Consider the following 21,186-nt stretch of genomic DNA (forward strand, 5'->3'; position numbering starts at 1 on the left):
ATAAATTTTAAAATAAAAAAAAATTAAAATTAGTCTTGGGACCTCTTAAAGACATAAAAGTCTAGATTCTTTTTCTTTATTAAAATCAATTTTTTTTTTTTACCAACTTAAAAATGAATTTGGAATTTAAAAAAAAAAATGGATCTTTAGTTTTTTGTCAATTCTAAATATTCAGTTTTTTATTTTATAAATTTTATTAATTTTGACCGAGATATTCTATTTTCAAATTTTTTGGAATTTGTTTTTTTTTTATTATTTAGAAAATAAAACTGAGGAATAAAAAAAAAAAAAATGGATACTTAGATTTTTTAAAGTTACAAAAGTTTTTTTTTAATTTTATAATTTGGATCAATTTTCAAATTAATATGCTTATTTTTACTTTCTTTTAAATTTATTTTGGTTGCTAATTGGTGAACAAAGCTTAAAAGTGAAAAAAAAAAAAAAATGGACATTTAAATTTTTCAAAAATATAAATGCCCTATTTTTTATTTTGTGAATTTTATTTATTTTGAGTTTGATATGTTCGTTTTGGAATGTTTTAAAATTTATTTTTATTAATAACAATAAATTAAAAATGAAAACAACAAAAAAAAAAAAAATGGACCTCTAGAGAATTTAAAAATAAACAATTTGAGTTTTTTTTGTATCAGATTGGATGATTATTTCATAAGTTATAACGTTCTAAAGATTCTAAGCCAAAAATTTAAAAAATTGTAAAATGGGCCTTTAGATTGTAACTAGCTAATCATAATGTGTTAATTTCATCGAATTTTATCTAAATTTAAAGTCGTAAGACCTCCGTAAATTTTTATTTTTTAAATTGCTGGACAACTGTATTAAAAAAAGAAAAGTTTTTTTCATGGATATTGACGTTTTCAAATTACGCGCCATTTTCCATTTTTAAATTTTCAATAATATGACATATAACCAAGATATGCTTGGTCAAATATTTTATTTGTGAGCTGTCTGCTAACTTTATAGTCATTTTACGATGGCTACCGGTGGAAGTAGATCATCGGTGGAATCATTGCCTGATAGAATTTTTGATGGCTATGCCTATAAGTTCGGGAATCAGTTTGGAAACAAAAGGTAAGTGAATTCAGTCATTATTAATTTCTTTCAATTTCGATATTTTTCCTTGATAAACTGAAAATTTAGTAATTTATCATTAGCTCAAATCTTAGAATTTTTAATTTTCAAGAATAAATACATATGATTTTACTTAAAAATAACCTTAATTCAATAAAATTATTAATATTCATTACATGAGTTTACACGACATTCTCTCAAGCTCATACAAGTTTGCGAATTTCGTTGAATTTTAGTATGATAAAAATTAGTATAACGATTAGTTATAAGAAATTTATAGGTGTTAGATTCTATTGGTAATTTTTAAAATTCGAAGTACATCAATCCTTACTACAATGATTTTTATATGTGCGCTTCTTTATTTTACTGTTATTATAACGTCCAGTCTATCATTAACGCTTATCTCAATTTTCTTTTAAAATTTCGAGGCGGTTACACAGATCGAAAAAACCGGAGCGATCGGTAAATAGAAATTTGAACTTAAAAAAATAGTAAGTATTATTTTCGAAAATTCAAATATTCAATGATAAATATTGAATAATAATTTTTTTTTGATTTTGTATTTTTTTTTTAATTCTATGATCATGATTTTTCACAGTGTTGCAAGTAGCGCACTAAAAAATGGATTGAATTAGTATATATACATTAGGGTGGTCCTTATTTTGGACATTTTTGAATTTTAATGCTCCCAGAGGCTTATGTGGTTCGAAATAAATAAAAAAAAATATCCTCAAAGTTTCAGGTCTCTATCTCAATTTTAACCCGTGCCGCACAGCGATGTAAGTTTCCCATTTAAATAACACGGGGTTTCTGGCATTGAACAATTAATTTTTTATTCCGGCTAAAGTAATTGTTTAAAAAATTTGAAACTCTGTAGACTTTATCCTTATATCAGCAGCTACTCAGAATTTTTACAGATTTTCAGCTACTATAATCTTGGGGATACAGCATGATGAAAAAAAAGAAGAAAATTATTTTTCTTATTTTTAGCTAAAATTTTTTTCAAATAGCATATCAAATCAGTCTGCATCCTTATCAGATGTTCTTACTTTTTTTCATTCTCGCACCTAAGTGGGTGAACGGTATATCTTTGTTGCACTAATACAGTCATCAGGAACTTTGCATTGGTGTGCAGTAAAGTGTTTCTTAAAAGGATTTTTTGAATTTATTACGATCACCTCACAAACGGTTTTAATTACGACAGAAAAAAATTCCCTTAAAGTTTGAGCTCTTAATTCCAACGGGACAACGTGCCACAAATTTTGTTTTTGTGATTTTTTAAGTTTATTATATTTATTTATCAAAGAGATCTATTTTATTAATAATTTATTATAGTTAGAAAATTGTAAATTAATAATTATTTCGACATTATGATACACAAAACTTTTAACATTTTGTTTATTATTTAATGCTTAAAACAAATAATAAACTTAAAGGTGACGAACTTATTTAAGCAAATATTGAAAGAAATTTATTGATTATATTCACTAAATGTTAAACTAAGACATACGGCATAGATATACCGATCTCTGATATTAATTGGATGCATTATGTATTTTTGAAAAAGACACAAAGTCAAATAACATAAACAAAAATATTTCTTGAAAAAATCACAAAAATAATTTTGCGGTAACTCTTCCTGTTAGAATTAAGAGTTTAAACTTTAAGGGAATTTTTTCTGTTGTAATTGAAACTATTTTGAGAGGTGATCGTAATTAATTAGAAAAATCCTTTTAAGATACACTCTACTGCACATTAACGCACTATTGTCTTACTTAGCGAAGTGCGCTTTAATTTTTTGAAAATAATCGTTTGTTTATAAGAAAAACTCGTCCAAAGCTCCTGATTACTGCATTAGTGCAACAAAGATATGCTGTTCACCCAATTGGGTGCAAGAATGAAAAAAAGTAAGAACTTCTGATAAGCATGCAGAGTGATTTGATATGTTATTTAAAAAAAATTTTAGATCGAAATAAAAAATATTTTTTTTCTTTTTTTTGATCATGCTGTACCCCCAAAATTATAGTAGCTGAAAATCTGTAAAAATTCTGAGGAGCAGCTGCTGATATAAGGATGAAGACTACAGAGTTTTAAATTTTTCGAACAAGTACTTTAGCCGGAATAAAAAATTAATTGTTCAATGCCAAAAACCCCGTGTTATTTAAATGGGAAACTTACATTGCTGTGCGGCACGGGTTAAAATTGAGATAGAGACCTGAAACTTTGAGGATATTTTTTTTTTTTTATTTCGAACCACATAAGCCTCTGGGAGCATAAAAATTCAAAAATGTCCAAAATAAGGACCACTCTAATATACATGTTACTTTCATTTTTATTATTTAATTCATAAGTAATAATCAATTTAATTTTTCAATTTCCCATACAGGAGCTGCCAGAGTCGAACAACGGGCCCCTACTTGGCCCAGCACTGGGGAACCTAGCTTTGGCTCACCTATATTGGCCCAGGCTTGGGCCAGGACTGGGTAACCTAGCCTTGGCTATCCAATGGCAAGCCAGACTTGGGCCAAGACTGGGTAACCTAGCCTTGGCCATCCAATGGCAAGCCAGGCTTGGGCCAGGACTGGGTAACCTAGCCTTGGCCGTTACAATGATTACCCGGACTTAGGCCAAGACTGGGTAACCTAGCCTTGGCCATCCAATGGCAAGCCAGGCTTGGGCCAAGGTAGGATTACCTAAGTTTGGATATACCTATGGTTTATATAAGTAGATCATATAAATGTACCAGTTCAACGTTAGTAGGTTCGTCCAGTAGCTACCGTTCGGACCCAGTAATCAGAAGGACGGCAGTTCGCGCCCAGAGTCCAGCAGAATTTCCACCGAGTTTTTTTCACATCATTCACCTCCCTTAGATAATTAAAACGTTAATGATCATGAATTCTACGGGGTTAATAATAATAAATTTTTTTTAATTAAATTTATTTGTTTCCTGGAAGCCTGGGCCAGGTCTGGCAACCAAGCATGGGCCAGGTCTGGTAACCAAGCATGGGCCAGGTCTGGCAACCAGGCTTGGCCCGAGATTATCATTCCAGGCTTCTACCAAGGCTGGGCCAAGACTGGCTTACAAGCCTGGCCCAAGGTTCTACAAAGTTGGGCCAAGTCTGGGCCAAGCCTGGGCCCGTGGTACTTTCCTCTCTGGGTTATGTAATAAAATAGAAATAAAATGTATTTTCCCTAAAATGTCATCGGAATTCAACATCATCGTAAGCTGAAATAATATTTCCTATGTTTCCGTCAAAGCAAGTTCTTATACTACTTTATCTCAGAGCATTAATAGCTTGCGACTATCCTTCATCTTAATTTTTTTCTTCTGAGAAAACCATCTTTATCACAATATTTATTGAACAAATATTATTGGATCCATTGCTTCTAAACAATTTAATTCTTAATATAAGTGAATTAGGTGATCAATTGATTACGCTTAAATAAATTTTAAAAATACAATTAATTTTAATATTTCAAATTTCGCGCAAAGATCTTGCTGCTACCATGTTGCACTTGCACGGTCTGCTGCAACTGAGCTGCAGCGCTGAGCTACGCTACAGTTACACGCAGCGCATTTCGGAATGCACCCATAAACCTTTCATGACATGATGATATTTACGTATACGTGTTAAATTCGTATCAATCATATTTGTGATGGTTACCCTATGAAGTCTTCACTACTACAAATGTCGATTCGTTTATTAATTACCCACGCAGTAAAATATTTCGTCACTGAACGTTCTCGGGTGTTCATCGAGAACGATATCAGCTTAAGCTTCAGCCAGTTAAATTTGGACTATACCTTAAGAATCACCACCCTCACCATTGAAGTTTATGCCTATTGTTATTTTACTCATTCCCTTCACTTTTTACCTCAAATGAATAAAATTGATCATTCATATAAGTATTAACAAATTTTACAACAATTTGTATACAGATATTTTAATTTTGTTACAGATATTTAATTTGTTCAAAAGAAAAGAGCCGTGGGTGTAATGCTCGCGGTTATGTCAACAATGAAGAAAATTTCACTTATGTTCAAAAAATCAACGCCGATGTAAATCCTCACAACCATGCTCCAGATATGGATTTGCAATCTCATGCAACTTTTTTAAAAGAGATGCATATTATGGTTCAAAAATCTTTCCTACGTACAAAATCCATTTACGACCAGATGAAAGACTTGTAAGTAGACTGAATAAAATAATCTGTGTCTGTGTTCTTGATTATTTACAATTTACATTTTCATTTTGCAGATATCCAAATTCTGCAGACAAGTTCCCATATAGTACTATCGCTTCGAGAATGAGACATTGGAAATTTCGACGACTCGTAATTTGTAACCGTGCAGCAGCGATTTTAAGACGTGAGAGTGAGGCTCTCTCGCTTCTATTTGTTCTCTCTCTCTCTCTCGTATAATTTTCTCGTTTGCGAGTTTGGCTGAGTCTCGGCGCTAGTCTTAGCGCAGCAGGTGAGCGATTTTCGGTCACTGCGCATAATTTGGAGGGGTCAACACGAGGTGTTGACCCAAGACAATTAATCTGAAGACGACACTCAAGTTCAAGTGGTTGAACCGATCGGTCTTATCCACTTTACACTCTATAAAATTTGTCTTTTCCGTGTATCAATTTATATAAAGAATAGTTAAGTTTAAGTACACTTGTACTCCAGTGCGCCTACTGTTCAGTCGCTTTTCTTTCTTTTGAAAATTTATTTCTTTGTGAATATTAAAATTTTATACAGTGGATTTTGGGTTGTGTTCGAGTGGTTAAGTTAAACCAAGTGGTTGCTGTCATCCATATTTCCCAGGAGGAAAAATTGCTGAACGAACCGGACTCCCGTCAACCAGGTGATTCATTTGGAACCAGGAGAATGGAACGCCGCCCAATACCAGCAGTAAGTCCGGTCAATTGCTCGCCTTTATATATATAAATTTTCTATAACAATTCTATATAATGCCTCTCTCTTCAACGCGGTAGTTTCCCGCCAATTTTGCTCATTTATTCTCACTCGTTACCAATTTATTCCCGCGCGTTTCGAGTCGACAAATTCTTTTGAATTATTTGTACATATATATAAAATTACATTAGTTTTAAGTTGAAGGGGAAAACTGTATATAAATTGGGATCTTGGTTAAATAAAGGATAAGTTTGATTGTAAATTCTTGATTAAATTTAATTATCACCAGTGTCACTTAGCATAAAGATTTTCTTTCAGCCGCGTGTCCGGTCAGGACGAGTACCTGCTTCCTGAGAGTTTTCCCGTCTTTCGGAACCAGAACTTTAGAATAAATTAAGGAGAATTAATGATAGAAAATTTAAGTAAAATCAATAATCTCGGGAAATTTAATTGACTGTGGTTCTTGGCTATCTGGACACGCAGTAGCCAGGGCCCACCGTTATATTTGGCGCCCAACTCGTGTTCCTCGTCCTGAAAAATTTTAGACCTGGTGATAGTAGATAATTTAGAATTATACCAATTTATAATTATAATAATCACAAATAAATTTTGAATTTTCTTGTAACACCCCTATTACCGTTGAAGAGAGAAATTTTATACAACCAAAAATTGTGTTTATTGCATTGGTTGCCCAAAAATTTAATTATGTTATAAATTTAAATTTTAATAATAAAATAATAACTGGGTGAAATAAAATTTTAAGTATAAAGCGCGCGAAAAAAAAAATCGATAAATTCCTGTAGCGCCGGCTAGACAAAGCGATACTCACCGGCTTACGCATCGGTCGCACGCGTCATCAGTAAACAATAACAAACACCGGTAGAGAAAATAAAATAAAATAAAATAAAATAAAATGAAATAAAATAAAATAAAGTAAAATAAAATAAAATAAAGTAAATTCTTTAGTAAAATAACAAAGAAAATAAAATTTCTTTGGTGACAGTGTCATCCAAAATAAAATCAGAAGAATAAATAAAAATTTTGTTGAAAATAATTTTCAAAATAAAATTTTAAATAAATAAAGTAGTACTTATCTGGTTTATTCTGGTTTAGAATAAACCATTCTTTCAAATAACCGGTAATTTGAATTTATTTGACATATGAGTCACCATAAATAAATTATTCTACACAGAAAAAAAAAATAACTTGAATCAAGAAAAATTCATTCTCCAAAATGCAGTTCTTGTTTTAAATATTTTGGTTTTCTTACGCTAAAAAAAATATTTTTTTGAAGTAAGTAAATAAACTCTTGGGTCTAATTCCGAAAATTATTCATTCAAGTATTTTACTTTTAGTTGAAGAATGTGACAGTCGTGGGCCAATAGTATTTTATTCTTCAGCCGATAACGTCATTTCCTTGTCCCAAGAAAATCATTCTCTTGGTTTGAGATACTGACGATTCGGTTGAAGACGTCACTTTTTGGGACAAACCAAAAATTTATTTGAATAGAGCAAAACTAGACTTCCTCCAATAATTAGCTTATTTATATCAAATATTTAATTTTTTCGAATAAAAAAAAATTTATTTTCTCAAAAAAAAGAATTTTTTTCTTAAAGAAATTAATATTTTTTCTTGAGTAAAAAAATTTAAAGCAATAAAAATAATTGTAATAAATTATATGACTAATATATTTGAATTTGAAATTTGTTATAATACATTCGAAAACAGTTTACAATATAAATAATGTTTTTATAATTATTTTTACATTTTTGTTATGGTAATTAACAACTTATCCTTTATATTCCTTATCATTAGCGATTGGGAACCACAGTCATCAATGGAAATTGATTGTTTTTGTGATGTTTGTACTACATTATATGCATGAAAATGTGCATCGAATTCAATAATTTCAAGTATCGTACAATTAAATATAACCATTTTGTCATTTGTTTTGTCGATGCATATCTCATTTATTTTACAAAATATTGGTTCATTACAATTATCAAATTTATATAATACTGCCATTCCTGTTTTAAATTTTATACCATTTATTTCGTACCAATCAACAAAATAGGAATTCACAGTTTGATCATTATTCTGTATGTACTTGCTGTATTTGATAGAATCATTAAATCCCACTTTGGTACAATATCTAAAACAAGATTTTTGTTGACACCTAATAGCTACTGATAAAGGTAATTGTTTTCGACAAGTCATTACGTTACATATATGTATAATATCTCGGTGTTTCGATTCATATTTAAACGAACTCACGAAAATTGGTGGTCCAAGCTTTTTAATTATTTTACTATAATGCAGAAGAATATGATATTTAGGCTTCAATTTTTCATTGAATAATTTTATAAATAGCTTATGGTGTTCACTAATTATATTTTCTAAATATTCTAATAATTGATATGAAAATGCTTGTGACGTAAGGATTTCATTGATTTCTAACAATAGAAGATAATATTGCCAAGTTTCATCATTTCTTTTAACTAAATCACCTACTATAAAACAGAAATTCCTAACGAGACTCAACATTTCGGAAGCAGACATTATAATATACTTATTTTTTAAATGATTATCAATAATTGGTGGTGGAACAGTTTCTAAATCATTGAACAAAAAATATTTAGTTCTGGAATTAAGTTGTTCCCGAGAAAAATATTTCAATTGTATAAACCTTCCAATGATTAATGCCATTGAATATCTATTTATCCCTTCCATAAGATCATGCATAACATCGAAGGACCAATTGTTGTAAACATGGAAATTCGGTAGAGCATGCCACACACAAGGTTCTTTGATATTTGCTCTTTCTTTTACATGTTCATCGTAATTTTCAATTTTTCTTATTGCAGAATTATCTTCATGTGTTTGTACTTCTGAATCAGATTTTTTTGTTAGACATATTCTACAAAAAAAAGTGGCATTAAAACTTTCGTAAAAACCTAAAATACTATTGAAACCTAAATTATCTCCTGCTATTGTGACCATTATGAACTTGACATTAAATTCTTTGCCGTCAACACAAATGTGTATACCAGTGTTTTCAAGATCTTTAAAATCTAAGATTAATTTCTTAAATATTGCTTCATTACCTAAAGTAGATCTGTGCTTAGAATAAAATAAAAGTGTTAAAATTATGTTTTCTAATCTACTCGACATATTTGGTGGTATAGTAGCTATCGATGTATAAACTGCACCTAATTTATTTACTCCAGCATGACTACCAAGAGGGTTCCCAGTTTCTAAATCATCAAAGGACATTATCAGTGGCAATATTATATCATTTTTCGCATGTTTCTTAATTAAGCTGTCCCACAAAGTACCTTGAACAATATTTCGTAACACTTTATTCGTATTATTTTTATTTTCTTCGATTAACTGGTTTTGATAATTATAAATAGTTTGAAAAACTCCAGGAAGTTCTAAAAATAATTTTAAAGATTTTTTTAGGGGAATTATACAAATATTGATTTCTTTTAAAGTCAAAATTATTTTATCGTCAACTTTTTTTTCCTTCTGAATGTTACCAGCAACTTCACTGACAGGTCTTACGTAAAATTTTGAACTTTCAAAATGTTGAATACGTTTATATTCACTGCCAAGATCAGTAAAGGCGTCATTTATTTTAGAGTGTATTAGAGTAACTTGGTTTTTTAATTTGTCTAACGTAGAATCTGAACTATTAATTAAACTTACAATGTCAGAAACAAAAGTTGAGATTAGTGATGCAACAATTTTTAATAAATTCTGAATCAATGACCTCGGCATATTTAAGAAGTCGTACATTTGAGCTACGAATTGTTCAATAATAGCAAAGTAATTATTAGAGCTATCAATATTACATGTTTTAATTGGGTCGTTATGAGTTTGAGATGAAACAAAATCATAATTAATTCTATTCGGATTGTGATCAGTTATATCAAACTGACTTTTCGAAGTATTCAAAACGGGGTTATTTAAATTTAAGTCAAGTAAATTACAATTCTGTGCAGGAATTAAATTTTCTTGTAACTGACTTTGTACGACCGATGTAATATTTTGATGAGAGTGATTATAGTGATAGTGTAGACTGTATTTTGTGTGGAACGTGCGAAAACAGTTTTTTACAGGGCAAGAAAATCTATTAGGATGGAATTCTGCAACATGCAAAACATATTGGTCGAAAGATGTTTGGAGTCGATGACATGATGGACAGATCAAACTTAAGTCTTCTTGAAAATTTGAGGTTCGATAAGACGATGTTTCATCAATCGGAACTTTGCTGATAATTGATGATACGCGGGCAGCCTGAAAATTTTATAATTCAGATGAATTAAATTAATTGATATGCGATAAAATATTTCAAACATAACAGTTAATTTGTAAAAATAACTAACTTGGCTTACGAGGAATTCTTCAATTTTTTTTTTCAGCTTCAATCTAGTTGCCATATGTGGACAAAGTTCCTTCATATTCGCAACAGTCAACTCTTGCAACAAATCAATTGTAATTCCATTATCTGAGAAAAGAAAGAAACATTTATAAATATATATATATATATATATATATATATATATATATATATATATATATATATATATATATATATATATATATATATATATATATATATATATATATATATATATATATATATATATATATATATATATATATATATATATATATATATATATATATATATATATATATATATATATATATATATATATATATATATATATATATATATATATATATATATATATATATATATATATCATAGACTGAAGTAAGTTTTGTGTCCAGTGAAAATTTATTTCTTGATAAAAAATTCTAAATAAAAAAATTACTCTTCGTAAAATTTATTAAAAATAAATAGAATAATATAAATGATCATACACAGTGACCATTGCTTACTTGATTTATCACTATAAGTTGTTAAAGTAAATGTGATCATTCGTAATACTTGAATATTATATATTTCTGAGTAATTATACTTTTATTGCAGTGTAAACAAGTCTCAAATAAATAATTATTGACAAAAAATATTTCACATTGACAAATATTGTATACAGGCTGACATTCATATTTGATTTTTTATGTCTCGATCAACGTATGTGTCTTAAAATTTCTCTCTCTCTCTCTCTATTTAAATTATTGTAGAGTTTTGAAAGGATAAGGAAAAAAAATATGATTTCAATAAACGTTACCTAGAAAATTATTTATGACATCTTCGGCGACATCCCATTCTTTAAATAAATCAAATAATGATCGAGTTTCAGGATGATGATCACCCGCCATTGCTTTTATCTTTAACCTAATATTGTTTGTAAAATAATTTAAATAATAAAACACAGACACTAAATTACTAATATAAAGTTTGAAAATATGTATAAAAAGTTAAGTATAATTTTTTTATTTTGATTAAAAGTTTATGATATCTAAATATATCACGATCGCGTAGAAAAAACACAAACCGACATTTGATAACCAATAAAAATTTCAAAATATATACAGTAAGTTAAATAATAAAATTTAATAACCACAATAAAATTGTAAAAATATTTCCAGTTAGTTTAGTTACATATAAATATTTTTTTTTTAATAACAGTTTAGAATCGTCGAATGTATCACGCATGTAGAAAAAGGCAATCGCACTACAATGCCGGGTTTTTTAAATGTACTAGTACCCCACCTACAGTTTCTATCTTCAGAAGACTCTTTAAATCGTGGGGCAATTGTCTTTCTTCTATATGCATGATACATTCGACGATTCTAAACTGTTATTAAAAAAAAAATTATTTATATGTAACTAAACTAACTGGAAATATTTTTACAATTTTATTGTGGTTATTAAATTTTATTATTTAACTTACTGTATATATTTTGAAATTTTTATTGGTTATCAAATGTCGGTTTGTGTTTTTTCTACGCGTTCGTGATATATTTAGATATCATAAACTTTTAATCAAAATAAAAAAATTATACTTAACTTTTTATACATATTTTCAAACTTTATATTAGTAATTTAGTGTTTGTGTTTTATTATTTAAATTATTTTACAAACAATATTAGGTTAAAGATAAAAGCAATGGCGGGTGATCATCATCCTGAAACTCGATCATTATTTGATTTATTTAAAGAATGGGATGTCGCCGAAGATGTCATAAATAATTTTCTAGGTAACGTTTATTGAAATCATATTTTTTTTCCTTATCCTTTCAAAACTCTACAATAATTTAAATAGAGAGAGAGAGAGAGAAATTTTAAGACACATACGTTGATCGAGACATAAAAAATCAAATATGAATGTCAGCCTGTATACAATATTTGTCAATGTGAAATATTTTTTGTCAATAATTATTTATTTGAGACTTGTTTACACTGCAATAAAAGTATAATTACTCAGAAATATATAATATTCAAGTATTACGAATGATCACATTTACTTTAACAACTTATAGTGATAAATCAAGTAAGCAATGGTCACTGTGTATGATCATTTATATTATTCTATTTATTTTTAATAAATTTTACGAAGAGTAATTTTTTTATTTAGAATTTTTTATCAAGAAATAAATTTTCACTGGACACAAAACTTACTTCAGTCTATGATATATATATATATATATTTATTTATAAATGTTTCTTTCTTTTCTCAGATAATGGAATTACAATTGATTTGTTGCAAGAGTTGACTGTTGCGAATATGAAGGAACTTTGTCCACATATGGCAACAAGATTGAAGCTGAAAAAAAAAATTGAAGAATTCCTCGTATGCCAAGTTAGTTATTTTTACAAATTAACTGTTATGTTTGAAATATTTTATCGCATATCAATTAATTTAATTCATCTGAATTATAAAATTTTAGAAAGAACGCGGATCGAATGGTGACCTAAATAACAATAATACTGATACTATTAGTGATGTCGATGCATTGGACACTCCTAACAATAGTGAGTGTATTTTGGACGTACCAGACTATTTCCCCGATTTAAATGTGAAAGAATTATTAGAATCATCACCAGAAGGACCAAGCGTTTTGAAAGAATATGAGACAAGAGAAATGTTATCTTCTTCCAACCAGCAATTACTGATGAACGTTATTGGTCGCTGGATTTATCCGTGGTTGAAAAACAAGTAATTATAAATCTAAAGTAACATTTTTTTTTGTCCATGAAGTATTTGAATTTCTTTTGCATAGTTGTATTTTTTTTTTAATCCAATATCAATGGTTTTTTAATGTATTTTTTTCACTAATTTTTTTAACTTCCCGCTAAAAAAAATTGTAAATTTTCGAAAATTCGGGAAGTTATTGTTTTTACCCCAATTTTTTCTTGTAAATTTACCGGTCTCACTAATTTTATATTAATTACATTTACGTTTTAATCTCATTATAGCCAAATGAAAGAACATCATTACCTTTCGATAATAAAAAAATTATACGATTGTTTTCCTGAAGAACCCATAGGAGTTTATTATATGCCCCCCGTTCCCAAGCGATTGTCCCCAATAAACAAGCCGATTCCAATGAGAGGTAAATTACCAGACAAGATAAAAAATATTAAGTACACTACTGGCATCAACTGTAAGCGAAAATTACCAAATAATTTTGAATCTACTGATGAAAGACAGCAGCGATACACTGAACTTTTAGGTGAGTAATTTAGTATTGAGCTATGTATATTTAAATTAGCAATGCTTATCAATTTCTCCTTCAATTCTCATTTTTTTCACAAGTGAATTAGTGAAAAGTAGTGAATATTCATTATTTGCTAGTGAATTTCATTACGTCATTTTCAGAGAGTTTATTACATGTATCTAACTGTATGTAATATATTATAAATTTTCCACAAATATTCAATTAATTTCTGTATAGGTACGCATGAGGAGGATATCGAATGGTTGAAAAATAACAGGGATCCATGGGACCTTGTTGAACAAAAATGGTCGAATACTTTTAACGTCAGATTAAATTCTAAACATAATTCAGTTTATGATTTTATCAAAGAGTGGACCATACTCAATGATTTACGAAGTAAATCCTTGGTAATAATTTTTTACTTCGTTCTTTTTATTTAGTCTTTCACTAACAAAATATATCATCTAAACAACTAATTGCAAACAAATTTATTTTACAGATTTCATTGGATTTTGAACAGCTGTACCCGGGCAAAAGTGGACATTTTGCTACTGGGTGGTCACTTTTTTTTGACAGAGTTAAAACCTTGAGAATATTGAAATATTCAAATGAAAAAGTTATTCAGCCATGGAAAGAACTTATTACAGAATTAGGAAACGGTCCAGCGTTTAACGACCGTAAGTTAATATGCTTAATTTTAACATTAATATTAAATATTATCGTTAGCTAAGTACAGTTTCTAATTTTAATTCAATATTTGTTAAACATGTATATCAGTTAAAGCTTTTTCTATTTATAGTTAAAATTGCAATCGAACTATCGATTTTGGCATTTTTGATTCCACCTAAAGGAAGAGCATCAAAAAAAATCAAATATTCCACCAAGGAGTCGTTGGAATCTATACTAATTTTTGTAGAAGTATGTGATGAATTTTCTAATTATGATACGATTGAGTAGATAAGTTTCATTAATCAACTATACAGTACAATTGAAACTAACTTATATCCTTATTTTCAGAATCCTGGTGATATAACGACTGAAATAGAAAACCAAAAACAGCGAGCACGAGAGAAAAAAGATTCCGTACAACCGTATGTCATCATACAGGGAAACATGCGTGAACACAATCAAGTTTTATTAGTTATTGATGATATAAAATATCAATTTACGTCAGCAACAAATGCATTTGATTGCTTATTCAAATGTTTCCATGTTCTTCAAGCCCAATATCCAAAAGCTTCTTCGCATTTACATTTATTAATTCAGAGATGCGTATATAGAGTGACAACTCGTCAAGATATATTGCCTCTGAATATTATTGATATTATCAATGTTATTGATAATTTATGAATTAAGAAAACTTTTTTATACTTTTTTTATGTAATAATAATAAATAAATTTATTTAAATTATAAAAAAATAATAATAAATATGTTTTATAAAAATTAAAGAATGCGTACTTAGATGATTGAAAGTCCAATACATTTTATTATTTTCATTAATTTATTTATCTATTTAAAATTTATAAATTATCTCACATCTGCTAAATTCATACCTTTTTTTATTATTATGACATGCAATGACAAAATTTTATATTTATATAGATATATATATATATATATATATATACATATTAAATATTAAATATATGTATACATATATACATGAAGCTATTACAAAAACCAAGAGAATATTTTCTTGGGCTGAGTTTTTCTTTCTCTCGACTCAAGTTGGTAAGTCTGTTAAAATAATAAATTACTACTCCAATGAAAAACTGCAGGTTCTCTAGGGAAGTTTTATTTTTTTAAAATAAAAGTAAATTATGCTTGGGTGAAGAATTTGATTTTATCGATTGAAAGCAATTCTTTGTCGAGTGAAGGTTAAAAACTTATCAATTAACAAAAAAATATACTTAAACCAAGAACATCAAATTCAAGAGAAATATTTTCTTGAGCCAAGAAAAAAATTTTTTTTCATTCTAATATTTTTGGTTCAAGTAAATATTACTTGATTCAAGTTGATTTTTTTTTCTGTGTAGTATAATAAATTAAAATTAGTAATTACCGGTCGAGAACAGTCGTTAAGATATTTGTTTGAGGAAGTTTATTCTAAAAGAATAATTAGATTTAGTATAAAATAAATAATTAAAATAAAGACAATACTGTCATCCTAGTATTGACAATAATTATCCAAGTAATCGGATAAACGTTCTCCGGAAGTTAATTCCGGTAAAATAATAAATTTTCTTGAGAACAAATAAAACTAAGGCTGTCATTTGGGGATTAAATATTAGTCATCGGTTTAGATAAAATAAAATTTTAATCCGGAAATAAAAATTATCCGTGTATATATTAATAATTGTGCTTCGTCATTATTTGTTTAAATTTAAGTCTATTTGGGCTCGTAAGCTGATAATAGCCATCGAGTAAAAATAAATAATTGGGAATTAAGTTGTTTGAAAATGAGTAATACGCGACCATTGACGCGCCAAAATTCTAAACAACAGAATAGGCAGGATAGCGGGGAGGTAATATTTGACGGGGTTGGTTCATCGAACCAGAGTAATCAATCCAGGGTAGTACATTCACCACCTTCGAGTACTACCGTTTCGTCCGCGAACTCGACAATGTCGGTTCCCCCTCCCACGGTACCCAGTATACCAAGCTTGGTTGTCACTGCAGGCACGCCGCTGCAAAACAGACCACCAGTCAGGCGTAGTTTAGGAAATAATTTAGCGACGGTACCAAGTACCACGTCAATGGTCACCACGATGACCACAACTATCGTTACAACCACACCGAGTACAGTAACAACTACACCGGTTACAACAATACATCCACCGATAACAACTACTACCGTATCGGGGTTAGTCAGAACGAATAATTCACCGGCAATAAATTCGAATGCGCAAATAAACCAAAGAATAAATAATAATAATTCACAAGCGTCTGTGGACGGGGTATTTGTTGAAAACCCCCCACCGGTACATTTACCACAGATTCAGCCTAATGCGGGATTCGTTTCTTATCCTGGCACCGCTTCAGTTTCCGCACAAGCTGAACAAGGGGTTTCTCAAACAGCGATAACTCAACTTATGAGTTGCATCCAAAATTTGACCCTTGCTTTAAACTCGCAGCGGGAAAATACTTTACAAGTGCCTGTACAACTTAACACACAAACTGTTCGCACCGTAACTCACAGTTTTGGCGACGGGGAGTGTGGTACAGGACACTTGACACAAGATACTAGGGCTATGACGTCTTCAGCCCTCCCGGCGTACGAACAACCTGGTACCAGTGGAACCATGAATGTCCACAGTAACTTAGCAGGAATAAATAATAATATAAATAATAATTCAAATATTGATTCGAATGCAAATCCAAATAATTACCCACCACAAAACAACAATTTAAACAATAATATTAACGTAGATAATAATTTTAACAACAATAATCACCCGATCGGGTCACAAATTAATAATGTAAACGATAATAATTATTGCGAACTAAGAAATAATAATAATTATCGCCCGATGAATAATTACGGGAATAACGGTAATGATAATTATGATATATTGGGGGAAAACTTAGGAACCGGTGGCTACCATGACAGATATTTAAATAATAATGGCAGTGAGAGATACCAAGGGTTTTTCGAGCAACCCAGAGCGAATAATTTAGCGTTACCAGATGTCGCGGCGGTCTCGTTACGTAAATGGCGGGATATAAGAGAAATCGTGAGATCTTGGCCTGTACGATACCCGCAAGGCGATTTATCCGCCAATAGTTTTCTGGCTTCATTTGAAGCCATGGCGTTTCGCGAGGGTTGGTTAATTACGGATTTAATAAAAATCCTCGGCTATATTTTTGTCGGTAAAGTTAATAAATGGTACGATACTTACAGTAGGCATTGGATAGATTATGACCATTTTAAGCGGGAATTTTTACGAGCATTTGGCTCACATAAAACAGATACGCAACTCTAAATGGAAATTGGTCAGTTAAGACCAGAAGCCGGTGAATCTTCAACCGACTTTGTTTTCCGAGTACAACAGAAATACGGTGAAATGCGCAACCCTCCTCCCGAATCTGAACAGGTGACGTGTATACGTAACCATCTACCTAGAAACTTATCAACGTTGGTATTTTCTAGGCTAGTAAATAATTATGATGACCTGTTATCGGTATTACATGAAGCTGCCGTATTATTAGAGGAGAACAAACGCACGTTAGAGTCATCCGAGAAGTCGAGTTCCAAAACGAAAGAAAAATCGCGTTTCTCAGCAGTACATACGTCACCGCGTAACTCTATTTTGGTTGATATGATGAACGGGAAACAACCACTGATTATTGAAGAAATTCGTGAGGGTGAGGACGGTCAATTTATTGTTTGCGCGTCGGCAGCAACGGTACAACCTCCTCAACAAAGTTTTTCATCCTATCGTCCTCAAAATAATAGAGCGCGAAATTCAAATAACGCGAGTAACAACGGTAGTTTTAACGTCGCACCGCGCTCGTATAGTGAAGTTACTGCTGGTCGAAATTTAGACCAAGATTTCTGTCACAATTGTGGACAAAATGGTCACACATTTGACCAGTGTAACAACATTAGAGTTGATGTCTGTAATTTTTGTTTTAGAGCAGGGCATATTAAACAAAACTGCTTTCAAGCAAACGGTGGTCCACCCAACAAAGGGTTTAACCAAAATTTTAATTCCCGTCGGTCGAATGGTCCTGCCCAAGTAAACTTTAATAATAGAAATAATTATAATAACAATAATAGAAATAATTATAATAACAATAATGTAAATAGAAATAATTATAATAATAATAATAGAAATAATTATAATAACAATAATGTAAATAGAAATAATTATAATAATAATTCGTATGTAAATAGCAATAATTTTAATCAAAATCGTGGGCAATCTAATTTTAGAGTAAATGAAAATGGCAATGAAAGCGGCAATCAGTTTCATGAGATTAATCGGGCAATTTCTCATTCTCAAGGCGATAATAATGTAAATAATAATCGTAATAATAACCCCTTTAATCGCGTCGAAGTTCAGTCGACCAGTGCTGGCGATGCCAGTTACCCTCAGTCGTCAAAAAACTAATTTCGCCCTCCTATTCCCCGAGGAGAAAGGGCGCGAAATCCAGAAGATCTAGGGAACAAATAATATGGGGAAATCGGAGTCCTAGTAGCCATAATTCACACGCGAACTGGTTAAATAAACCAAATGAATTTAAGAATACTGTAGATAACAAAAATAAATTAAATACGGAATCAGACGGCGGCTTTGCGCGTACTGTCGATTCGAATGCTCAATTTAATTCAGAAAATTTTATAAATTTTAATCAGGAGTCAGACGGCGGCTTGGTGCGTACTGTCGACCCGATTGAATATCTTAATTTTGGAAATGTAATAAACTTAAATCCGGAGTCAGACGGCGGCTTGGTGCGTACTGTCGACCCGATTGAAGAAAATGAATTACCAGATTTATTAAATTTAAATTTAGAACCAGACGGCGGCTCGGTGCGTACTGTCGGTTCGTCTGAGGAAATTATTAATGAAAATCCAATTGAGAAAAATTTAAGACCTGACAGCATAGAGAGTACTGTCGGTCAAGTTGTTCTAACCAGTGGTGAACAAATCGGTGAAATAATTTTAGAAAATCAAAATTTAAATTGCATTGGCTCCGATATATTCAATAGTAATAAATTTGAGACTGAGGTCGATTTAATCGACCTAAGCGACCCAGTTATGGTCGAAAATAATTCTAATCAAGAAGTAGTTGATTTAATTAGCTTCGAAAATGAGGATGATAAAAGTAGTAATGATAGAGTTGAGAAAAGGTGTGTCGAGGAAGACACTTTCTCGGAATTTTGTAAAATATACGATAACGTAAACGGTTTATCGGTCTTTAATAATTTGTCTGTTTTAAATAAAGATTGCCCTATTTTAAATAATTTATTTGTTTTAAATACTGACGAAATTAACCGATGGGAAGGCTTGAGGGAAGAAGCACAGCCCACGGTTAATTTACCAGATTCTAATAATTTAATCGAAGATATTTATGAAAATTTTAATCGGGATAATTCTTATGAAGTTCCTCTAAATCTTTTGGAAAATTTTGAAGTTAGTGATTTCATTGAGTCAATTGGTTCTGATGAATCTGAGGAACCAGGTTCCGTTAATGTTCCTGGGGTGCCATATTTATGTGGATTGGAGCCACTCGAAAATGATGAGGAGACCGAAGAGACGTGGGAGGAAGAATTGGATCCAGGTTTTGAACCTGAAGATCCCGCGTTAACTGACTCTCCACCGTCTTGTCCTTCATCCCCACGTGCGTCGTATTTACCAGAAATATTTAAAGATAAAATATTACCCTCACGTATCGCAAATCGTATTGCATCTCGGACCAAATTTTATTCCGGTACTGGTCCAGCACCACCTATAATTACAGCACGAATACCTGTGTCCATTTGGATATTCGGGGTGCAAGTAAACGGTATAATTGATACGGGAAGTGAAAGGTCCTATATCAATCGGCGAGTTTATGACCAAATACGTGAGCTAAGCTCTGGTCAATTACAATCAGACGATACGAACCGTCGGGGAGTTCTTCTCGCGAATCACACCGAATGTAAAACTATCGGCGGGGCTCCATTCATTATTCAAATCAGTACGATAGCCGGAGAGCAGTATCTGAGTGTCCTCGAGGACCTGAGCTATTCAGTAGTCCTGGGTATGGACTTTGCTCTTCAATTTGGCTTATTAATCGATTGTGCTAATAAAACTTGGAAATTTAAAGGCACTGATGAAAGTCATCCTTTTCAATTAATAAATTGTAATGATAATAAAACCCGTTGTCAATCACTAACTTCCAATGAACAAAAAGATTTCGATGAATTTTTAAAATCGGAAATGTCAAAATTCGCGGAGTTACCGAACCAAGGTCTAACTGACCTCGTGCAGCATACGATTACTTTACAGCCGGGAATAAAACCCATACAAATCCGTCCATATCGGCGTAGTCCTGTTATATCGGCGGAATTAAATAAACAAATAGACGAGCTGCTCGAGAAGGGTTATATAAGGCCCAGTAACAGTTTCTGGTCGTGTTCTCCGGTCATGGTGACCAAAGCCTCCGGCGATTGGCGTTTCTGCGTCGATTATCGACCAATCAACAAATATACTATTTTACCTGCTCACCCTCTTCCAAATATGCTACGTATTTTAAGTGCTTTACATGATGCAAAATATATAACTACGATGGACCTCAAGGAGGCGTTCCATCAAGTTTTAATGGCACCGGAGTCCATTCCTTACACTGCCTTCTCCGTAGAGGGTAGGGGGCAATTTGAATGGGTTCGTATGCCTTATGGGCTCGCGGGTGCACCATCAACTTTTCAAAAAGCGATGGATAAGCTCCGTGAACGTTTTGTAGCTAGAGTACATGAAAGAAATCTACCGAGGTCTTGGATAGACAAAGTTTTCGCGTACCTGGACGATTGGGTAATAATAAGCGAGACCTATAGCGAACATAAAGCTATTT

General features: G+C 31.1%; 1 protein-coding gene across 1 annotated transcript; it reads left to right on the forward strand.

Annotated features, from left to right (window-relative positions):
* The first annotated feature begins 12,763 nt into the window (after positions 1-12,763).
* LOC130670405 (uncharacterized) lies at positions 12,764-15,100 on the forward strand. The gene is made up of 8 exons (XM_057473807.1): positions 12,764-12,770; positions 12,863-13,127; positions 13,388-13,644; positions 13,867-14,036; positions 14,129-14,306; positions 14,429-14,547; positions 14,647-14,961; positions 15,080-15,100. Exons 1-8 carry the CDS (start codon positions 12,764-12,766, stop codon positions 15,098-15,100), a joined length of 1,332 nt encoding a protein of 443 aa, XP_057329790.1.
* Positions 15,101-21,186: the final 6,086 nt, after the last annotated feature.

Source organism: Microplitis mediator, chromosome 6 (assembly GCF_029852145.1).
Source record: "Microplitis mediator isolate UGA2020A chromosome 6, iyMicMedi2.1, whole genome shotgun sequence".
In the NCBI taxonomy this organism is placed as follows: domain Eukaryota; kingdom Metazoa; phylum Arthropoda; class Insecta; order Hymenoptera; family Braconidae; genus Microplitis; species Microplitis mediator.

Excerpts from the sequence above, each read along its gene's own strand:
- LOC130670405 (XM_057473807.1), top strand. Across the intron at positions 13,645-13,866 it reads GCGATACACTGAACTTTTAG|GTACGCATGAGGAGGATATC; the intron begins GTGAGTAATTTA and ends ATTTCTGTATAG. Across the intron at positions 14,307-14,428 it reads CGGTCCAGCGTTTAACGACC|TTAAAATTGCAATCGAACTA; the intron begins GTAAGTTAATAT and ends TTCTATTTATAG.